Source organism: Sinocyclocheilus grahami, unplaced genomic scaffold, assembly GCF_001515645.1.
Source record: "Sinocyclocheilus grahami isolate Dianchi unplaced genomic scaffold, SAMN03320097.WGS_v1.1 scaffold219.1, whole genome shotgun sequence".
Lineage (NCBI taxonomy): Eukaryota > Metazoa > Chordata > Actinopteri > Cypriniformes > Cyprinidae > Sinocyclocheilus > Sinocyclocheilus grahami.
The window spans coordinates 999,551-1,009,761 of record NW_015505398.1 but is presented as its reverse complement, the minus strand read 5'-3'; the positions used below and the strand labels follow the sequence as shown (position 1 = coordinate 1,009,761).

Below are 10,211 nucleotides of genomic sequence, written 5' to 3'. Positions count from 1 at the left end.
GAGGGGCAGCCGTCTGCTCCCCGTGGTTCAGGCCCCGCCGCTGCCGAGGCACAGAGGAGAATGAGCTTGTGGGGATCGCAGGCGGATCTGGCCGATGAGTTTAAGCAGGGGCTTTCCCTCTCGCGCTCATCGGCCATGGACGAGGGCGAGCTGCTGGATGATGAGCATCATCATCTGATCCAGTGGCTAGTGCTCTGCTGGGTTCTGCCCAGGAAGAGCAGGAGATGTCTGAGGAGGATGAAGAAGTCGAGACTGAGCCTTTTCAATCCTCCTGCCCTGCGTATGATGAGCTGTTGGAGGTTATGGAATGTGCCACGGCGTTGCTTGTCTTGCCGTGGAAGCGTACCAAGAAGGTGGCGCCGTGGGGTCTTCTCGATGAGCGTTATCTTTCTGACCATAGCCCCCCAGCTCAAGTGAGCCTTCCATTTCTTCCTGATCTCCATACGGGGATTGAGAAGGAATGGAAGAGGCTGTTTTCCCCCCGCATCCATAAGTTCCAGCATACGAGTTATGCCAACATTGAGGGGATGCGTGAAAGCGGCTATGAGAGGATGCCCCCTATAGAAGAGACGCTAGCTAGCTATCTCTCTGTGGGTGAGACATCCTCTCTCAAGGCTCTCTCCTTGCCATCTAAGCCCCTTCAGGATACATCTCGCTTAAATGGCAGGGCATACGCAGCATCAGGTCAGGCTGTCGCTTTGTTGCACATGATGGTGGTGCTTCAGGCGTACCAGGCTGATCTGCTGAAAGACCTGGATAAGGGTCAGGGCCTTTCCCCTGATGAGGTAGCTGAGCTGCGCCACACCACGGATCTTGCCCTCCGTGCCACTAAGCAGGCCGCCACTGCTATGGGCAGATCTATGGCGACCATGGTGGTAACGGAGAGACATCTGTGGGTGAACTGGGCAGATATCGGGAAGAAAGAGAAGGGCTTTGTTCTGCCTTCCAAACTTTTCGGTACCTCCGTCGAGACACTGGTCGAGAAGTTTAGGGAGGTGAAGGTGTGCTCAGCGGCCTTCAAAACCTTAATTCCACGAAGGTCCAGGTCTGAGCCCGAACAATGCAGGGGTCCTGGCCCATCCCGGTCTGAAGATATGGGCACAGAAGGCTAGTGTCACGACTCATGCCCCTCCCCCACCTGCGGGGTGGGGCTAGGAGGAAGCGCGAGTCAAAGGGAGGTAGGCATGACCTGAGGGAGGTGATCCAGACAAGGCGTTCTCAACACTCTCGTCCGGACCAGAGTAAGACCTGAAACATCTACTCACCTCACTCTGGGGGTTTAACATCTGCCCTCATCTTCCCCTTCCTAATTCCCCTGTTACCACCATCAAGTGCGCAAAGTGCAGAGTGCGCCATTTCCATCTATGCGCACTCTGTGTATGCTATGGACTGGTCTGAGCCCGAACAATGCAGGGGTCCTGGCCCATCCCGGTCTGAAGATATGGGCACAGAAGGCTAGTGTCACGACTCATGCCCCTCCCCCACCTGCGGGGTGGGGCTAGGAGGAAGCGCGAGTCAAAGGGAGGTAGGCATGACCTGAGGGAGGTGATCCAGACAAGGCGTTCTCAACACTCTCGTCCGGACCAGAGTAAGACCTGAAACATCTACTCACCTCACTCTGGGGGTTTAACATCTGCCCTCATCTTCCCCTTCCTAATTCCCCTGTTACCACCATCAAGTGCGCAAAGTGCAGAGTGCGCCATTTCCATCTATGCGCACTCTGTGTATGCTATGGACTGCTCCCTCAGAGTGCCACGGTCACATGGGGTCTCTAGGCCTGTCTAGTAACAGCCTCTATGACCCCTTAGTAACGGTATCACTAAAATCCATGTTATGGTAAGTGCGCACGCTAAGTCTCTGTGCACTTTCTAAAATCCATGTTGTGGTAAAGACACACATCAAGCACTTTGCGTTATTTCTAAAATCCTGTATGGTAGGGGTTACACGCTGCGGCTTCGTGCCCTTTCTTTGAGTCGGTCAGGCCACAGTTTCACCTTGGGCACCACTCTATCTATACAGGTGCATCTCAATAAATTAGAATGTCGTGGAAAAGTTCATTTATTTCAGTAATTCAACTAAAATTGTGAAACTCGTGTATTAAATAAATTCAATGCACACAGACTGAAGTCGTTTAGGTCTTTGGTTCTTTTAATTGTGATGATTTTGGCTATTTAATACACGAGTTTCACAATTTTAGTTGAATTACTGAAATAAATGAACTTTTCCACGACATTCTAATTTATTGAGATGCACCTGTATATCCCCAATTCCTTCAGCGAGCTCATGCAGAGCAAGCGGTAGCCCCTGGGTGACAGGCCAAGGCCTAGTTGCTATCCTAGGCACTTGGTCTTATCCCCTTAAAGGAATCTCTTCTTCTGATTCCAAGCCTTTGAGCGCTACCCTGGGTCCAGGAGGCCCGGCCCCTAACAGGTAAGTTTCTGGGGTATGTAGCTCAGGCATTTGGCTGAAGGGGACAGCCATCGAACCGTCCCAGGGGCAACTCCCTTAAGCTTTGGTAGAGTTGGTACTTAGTGCTCACCTTTGTGCTTGGCATGCACTCCCCTCAGCATGGTGGCGTGGGTATACCATTCCCCATAGCGACCCCTAGAGGACGCAGTTCGAAGTTCCCTCGAAAGGGAACGTCTCAGGTTACATATGTAATCATGGTTCCCTGAGAAGGGAACGAGACACTGCGTCCTCTAATTTCCTTGCCATGCTTCCGACACAAGCTACAGATGAAGAAGCAGATGGTGTGTTCTCCCGGCGCCCCTTTATACTGTGGTAGCACCGGTAGTGGCGTCATAGGCTGTCGCCGGCCAACGTGTTGTAGTTTTGAATGTATGCTTCAGACACAGGTCATAGCGCATATAGCGACTCCTAGAGGACGCAGTGTCTCGTTCCCTTCACAGGGAATCATGGTTACATACGTAACCTGAAACGTTCAGTTATAACCAGTAATAATAATAATAATAATTCAGATATTAATACCTGATTCTAGACAGGTTGTTTTTTTTACCCACAGCACCATACAAATGAAAATAATAGAAGCTGAGTATTATGCACCTGGTAATAAGTTGTAATTCAAGTGTTGCTCAGACTCATTTAATGATGTTCTACTCTTCAGTAATAACTGTTAAACATAAAACATAAATACCTGATGCTCTACAGGACACACAGAGGCCAGCCTGTGTCTACACCATTGTTACCTCACTCTTCATATGCGCCCACTCTAAATCCTCTCAAATCTGTCAGAGAATGTTATGTGTTTGAAATCAATATGAGCAACTTATGTTCAAAGTACCTACGTACACACATAGTCAATTTAGGTGGCTTTGGTTCACTGCACTCCAGCTCACAGATTTCCCTGTTTCATCTCAGCCCACATCAGACATTTTCAGCCTTTTGATAAACAGGTTTGGTAGTCTCATAACATATCCAAGCCAGGGTATTCAGGTCATTAGCCACATTCCTTTCTCTTGGATTCATTCAACAGTGCAATTGTCCCTTAAAGAGAGAGAAAGAGAGAGAGAGAGAGAGAGAGATTTCACAACAATATTTGATTCTGATTCACAAATGCTTGATTGAGTTTGATTGAATTCTGATTTTGATTTAATATTAAGGTTTTAATAACATTTTATTTAATACAATTTGATTTAATCAAGGTTATGATTAAATTTTAATCTCTCAGAAATGTTGTAAAGTACAGCAGCCTATAGAGAACCCTCTTACTTGGTACATTACTGTAATATATATATTAAAAAAAAAAAAAAAACAGCCAAAACATTTAAATTAAATCACTACTGATATTTAAACAGGTCTAAAGTGTCGCCCACTAATATTGGCACCCTTGGTAAATACAGCGAAGGTGACTGTGAGAATAAATCTGCATTGTTTATCCTTTTGATCAATGAAAAGTGGGGAAAACTCACACTATGAAATAAATGTTTTTTTCCAGTTCACGTTAGCCACAGTTATTGGCACCCAATTATTGCAATGTCCTTTTCCCAAGATAACAGTTATGAGTTTTCTCCTATAATGTCTGATTAGTTTGGAGAACACGACAAGAGTCCATTTCTTCATCCAGAATCACTCCAGACACCTTCAGAATACCAGCTCCATGTTGGTGCTTCTTCTCTTCAGTTCACCCCACTCATTTTCTAGGGTTCAGGTCAGGGAACTGAGACAGCCATGGCAGAAGCTTCATTTTGCGCTCAGTGACACATTTTTTTGTTGACTTTCATGTTTGTCTTGGATCATTGTCTTGATGGAAGATTCAAACATGGTCCATTATAAGATTTATTACAGAGGCAGTCGGGTTTAGATTTTTTATCTGTTGGTATTTGATAGAATCCATGATGCCATGTATCTGAACAAGATGTCCAGGACCTCCGGCAGAAAAAACAGGCCCACAACATTATAGATGCAGCAGTATATTTAAATGTGGACATGGGGTACTTTTTATCCCTGTTTGCACCAAACTCATCTGGAGGGTTTGCTGCCAAAAAACTCTTTTTGTTTCATCTGACCATTGAAGCCAGTCCCATTTGAAGTTCCAGTCGTGTCTGACAACTGAATATGATAGTTTTTTTTTTTAATAACATGTGGTGATGATGTAGGGGCTGTTTGATTTTTTTTTTTTGTCTTTCTGAAGATTCACCCCAAGATTCAACTACTCTCTGCAATTCTGCAGCTGTGATCCTTGGAGAGTCTTTGGCCACTCAAACTCTCCTCCTCATAGTGCAGGATGATATAGACACATGTTCTCTTCCAGGCAGATTTGTAACATCTTTAGTTGATTAGAACTTCTTAATTATTGCCCTGATGGTGGAAATGGGGATTTTCAATGCTTTAGCTATTTTATTACAACCACTTTCTATTTTGTGAAGCTCAACAATCTTGTTTTGTACATCAGAACTATATTCTTTTGTTTTACTCCTTGTGATTGATGATTAAGGGAATTTGACCTTTGTGTTCCTCATGTTTAGAAGTCATGGCTAGGCAATTTCATGTTCATAATCACCCTGGTGTGCTAAAAAATGTAAATATGAATAGGAATATACTTCAGAGATATTTTACTCATAAGAATTCTAGGGGTGCCAATAATAGCCAACATGCATTGGAGAAAAACATTTATTTCATAATGCGAGTTTCCCAACACTTTAAATTGTTTTACTTCATTTGTTTTGTTCAATTGTTCCCTTTGAATCAGTTTGAATTAATTGATAAATATGCTGACTATATCTAATAAATAAAAGCTGCACAGTGGGTCCCCCACTGCGAAACTAAATTCTGTAACACATGGTATTAGGGCCTGCCAAAATATCAGAAAGATATTAAACAGATAGGCCTAATATCTCAATTTAGTGAAACATAGCCTGAACATTACATCGGAAACATGTATCTGAATGTTATCCCTGGGATGACACATATAAACATTGACGTAAAGGACTGTACTCCATCAAAAACACATTCAGAAATAATTGGAATCTATTTGCTTAAATGGTATTTGATATCTTTAACGATCTTGTGTCAATTTTAAAAGACATCGCAAAAAAATACGATTAAGTCATAATGTGTTCTGCTGAGCATTATGGACATTCTTCACTCAACATTAGTTGCATGTATATCTGTGCCAGTGATGGTCTGGAAGTTTTGAAAGGAGGGTGTATCAGATTTGATCATATTTTGACTGCACTGATGAAACCTGCTCGACAACAAGAGGCATTGCCTCAGAGATGTTAACTGCAACAGCATATGGAGGGATGATGAGACCAGCCTCTGAGGGGGTTTGAATCACCCAGGCTCAGTTCAGACCAGCCCTGTAGCTTCTAGCAGGCGCGGGCAGCTTGTGAATTACAGGGCCTTTGAGAATAATGTTCATTCAAATGGATGGGCAGGCAGAAGCAGTACAAAATGGATGGCAGTAAAACACGGATTCCCTCAAATAACATTAGATAGTCTTTCTCTGAGCCCCGACTCTGGCACAACACGATTGTTTTCATATTCCACTGAAACTCAAGCTGTTAAATGCAGACATACTAAAAATGACTAATACAAACATGTTTGAAGTTGCAGAGGGCACAACCACAAGAATTCTTGGGAAGTACAAAAGGCCATTGAGACAACAGTGCCATCTCCTGGCTATATGACCTGAATTGTACATAACAACACTGTATATATCGTTTGAATCTCAATGCAAAAATCCAGGGTCAATAATACCATAAATCAAAAGCATAATATTTAACAAACTATACTAAGACCTGTTAAATTGATCCAGCAGCAGCTCTGAGTCATTAAAATAATCGGCATGGCCATTCTGATCAGTTCATGAATAATATAAAATATATACTACTATTACTGTTTGTTGACAGAAAGTCCTGAAAGTAGACAGAGAACCCAATCAAACAAATGAGACAAAAATATTGTGTGTATATATATAAATTATATTATACATATTAAAGGATGCATTCAATTCAGTGACATTTCAATGGAATTTATAATATTAGAAAACATATATATTTCAAATAATTGTTCATAAAAAAATAAAACATTTCAAATGCTGCTCTTTTGAACTTTCTAGTCATCAAAGAATCCTAGAAAAACATTTTAAACAAGTTTCTTGAGCACCAAAGTCGGCAGATTAAAGGACCATGTAACAATGAAGACTGGAGTGGAATCACAGGAATAGATTACATTTTAAAATATATTAAACAGAAAACAGCTATTTTAAATTACAATAATATTTCACTATATTACTATTTTTACTGTATTTGTAATCAAATAAATGGAGCCTTGGTGAGCAATTCTGTCAAAAACATAAAAAAAACATTTTATATCTGACACATACATTTGTGTGAGGCACTAGTGATATTTTACCAGACACTGGAATCTGGAATCATACACACAAAAAGATGAATGGCATGCAAGCCATTCTAATAATTTTTCTTACATTGCATTCTGTTTGCAGGTAATTGACTTTGTAAAAAAAAACAATTACTGAAAAGAATATTGTTGTGAACATCATAGATTTTGTGCAAAAATGCATTAAGCATGTATTATTTTGAAAACATAGTGGTAACATTTGGTAACTTTACAGACTTAAATGTATCAAACAATGCCTTTATCCTCAGTAGGAAGAGCAGAGGGTTCCAGGCCACACGGTTTCATCTGCACAGCTATGTCAAATAAGTAGTCATAACATTCACACCTGAAAAAGAATACAGATTTAAACTATAAATATTGTATGCATACACAGAATATAGCCATGAGGTGTGCATTTCATTTCCTATAGCCTCACATTGTCTTTGCTTTCTCCCAGGACTCTCCCCAGACGTAGACCCCATGTCTGCGGACGAGAACAGCGCAGGAGTCGGGGTACATGTCCATGGCTCGGGCCATGCGCTCTTTTAAGTCTTTCTCCTCTGGGGTGTTCTCAATAATTGGAACAACTAGAGTCTCGTCATACCTGAGTCAAATCACATACAAACAGAAAGTAAAAGCAGAAATTAAGATGCTGACATTACCATCACAACTGTTCGTTTTTGGATGAACTACTATAGGACAAGCAAGTGTTACATATTACTAATGTAAAATGGCAAGAATAACGCCTCTTAGCAGCAAGTACAACCTGTAGTTTGTACCAGAGTTTCCTTTTCGAATCCCCTTGATCATCTCTTGATGCGTGATGCGGAATTCCTTGCCAGGAAACATGAGAGTTGCCATGACAGCAGACTTTGAGTGTGTATGGATAACTGCCTGAGCTCCTGTGGAAAAGAAATGCCAATGTCTTTTAGATAGAGTACAGAACAGAAGCAACCCACTGTGTGTGAACAGGTACCTCTCATTGTGTAGGCGTTCATGAAGAGGGGCGTGCATTGGCTTTTCTTCAGCTTTTTCTGTGGAGGTGGACAACTGATGTCCTTCTCATCAATATCACACACAAACAAGTCATCTGGCTATAAACAGGAGTGGAAAGATAGTTTGTTGGCGTTATTTCATTACATGCCACAACATGGTAGTATGACTCAATACTAAAAAAAAAAAACGTGCTTGTATTCTCTCCTTCTGAACACCTGAGGGAGCTACATAAACGTGCTCACTGGAAGAATAAATAATTATACATTTCAATAAATGTCATACATTTGCAACTATATGGTACATGCATGTTTTTAATTTCTCACATAAAAATCTATTTGAAGGGCATTAAAGTAAACCTAGGAATGAAAATTCTGTCATCGTTTACTCACCCTCATGTTCTTCCAAACCTGTATGACTTTGATTAATCTCTAAAACACAAATTAAAATATTTTTTATTGAGACCCAAAAGGTTTCGGTCCCTCTATTGAAGGTCCAGGTAACCAAAAAGGTTATAAAGGCATTGTAAAATTAATTCATATGAATCAAGTGGTTTAATTCAAGTTTTGTGAAGAAGTATGATCGCTTTATATGATGGAACATATTTAATTTAGGCTTTTATTTGAATGGTCGATGCACATACATAATTTGTATAAATTTGCATAATTAATCTGTAAATACAGGAGCTTGTGTTCTGCAAGTGAACAGCGTATTATTGTGCCATCTCAAAGAGGCACAAAATCACTTTCACAGACTTTTTCATTAACTGTTCCCTCCTGGTGGAATGACCTGCCCAAATCAATCAGAGCAGCTGAGTCTTTACCCATCTTCAAGAAACGACTAAAAACACATCTGTTCCACCTTTATTTGACCCTCTAACTCTAACACTCACTATTCTATTTTAATTCTACTTTATCTATATTTATCTTCTTTGTGTGTGTATGTATAATATATATATGTATGTATGTATGTATATATATGTATATGTGTGCATCTATGTGTATGTGTTTGTATCTATGTATGTATGTGTGTGAATGTGTGGTTAACCTAACACAGTACGCGTAGCAAGGTGTATATATAATATATATATATATATATATATATATATATTATATATACACCTTGCTACGCGTACTGCGTTAGGTTAACCGAGACTTGTCATTTGCACTTATACTTTGTTGCTCTTTTGTTAGTTTTGACTGCTTTTATTGTCCTCATTTGTAAGTCTCTTTGGATAAAAGCGTCTGCTAAATGACTAAATAAATACATGTATAGTGCATTACATATGGCACACAATATGGTCTTGGTCGTTTTTGAACAACATGAGGGTAAGTAATTATTGACAGGATATTCATTCTTGGGTTTAAGTCACAAACATCATGGATGGATGGATAGACAGATTAATTAAGTCATTTAAAAAAGGGAAAATATTTCAGAGAGGACATCTGCAGACTGTGTCATGGTCAAGATATATTAGCATTTTTTACACCACACAAAATGTTGTCATTATAAAATATAATATTTGGGAGAAAAGTCGCTCTGTGAGAATTTGGTACATCTGTTTTTAAGACCTTTCCATTTCTTTATCATAAACACTTTTCACGTCACTGATCCACATAGCAAGTGAATATTGCGGAACACAGTGGATTTTATTGTTGGAGTAAACTGCCTTGACTAACCCATGCCGCAGGCTTATTCCTCCCCCGGTTCCTGTCATCCAGCCCAGCTTATAGAAGAGTCTGCAGAGCCCTGGGGTCAGCACACGGGGATGGTCCTTATCCTTCAACAATATAAGATCTGTTACTGCATGGTCACCACCATAACGCACACTCCTGATAAAATCTGTAATGCTGTTGTCTCGATAATAAGGAAGCGTATACGATTCTGGAGAAACAAACGATATCGAATATTTCTGATTCCACAAAACCAGGCACAAGGACATTATATTTATAGTTTTACCTCTACTTCCTTTCCGTTGCACTCCGCTTGTACAGTGTTTATGATCGACGACATTCTTAACACACTGAAAAAGACTGTAAAAATAATGCTGAAAAGACTTTGAAGAGATGAAGAGCTTTTATGATTAATATTTCAGTTCGTTTCGAGGCGCTAATCAGCCCACAACAACTCAAAACCAACACCTGATGCAACAGCAAGCGCTTAGCAGCGGAAGGAAGTGCAGATCTTTAAAAGATAAAAGACCCCCAAACAAGGAGGTACTAGGCACGTGTCAAAAATATCAACACACACACACACACACACACACACACACAGTTAAACAGTCGGTTTGCTTAGCTACCTAATTGTGGACATTGGCTAGACTTTTATCGTTTTTATACAGCTAGATAAACCTAAGT

At 40.7% G+C, this 10,211-nt stretch overlaps 1 protein-coding gene across 1 annotated transcript; it reads right to left on the bottom strand.

Moving 5' to 3' along the window:
• Nucleotides 1-6,840: 6,840 nt before the first annotated feature.
• LOC107596491 (methylthioribulose-1-phosphate dehydratase-like) lies at nt 6,841-9,867 on the bottom strand. The gene is made up of 6 exons (XM_016287237.1): nt 9,814-9,867; nt 8,050-8,133; nt 7,838-7,955; nt 7,628-7,763; nt 7,298-7,465; nt 6,841-7,207 (listed from the first exon to the last, which is right to left on the bottom strand). Exons 1-6 carry the CDS (start codon nt 9,865-9,867, stop codon nt 7,108-7,110), a joined length of 660 nt encoding a protein of 219 aa, XP_016142723.1. The 3' UTR covers nt 6,841-7,107.
• Between the last annotated feature and the right edge of the window lie 344 nt (nt 9,868-10,211).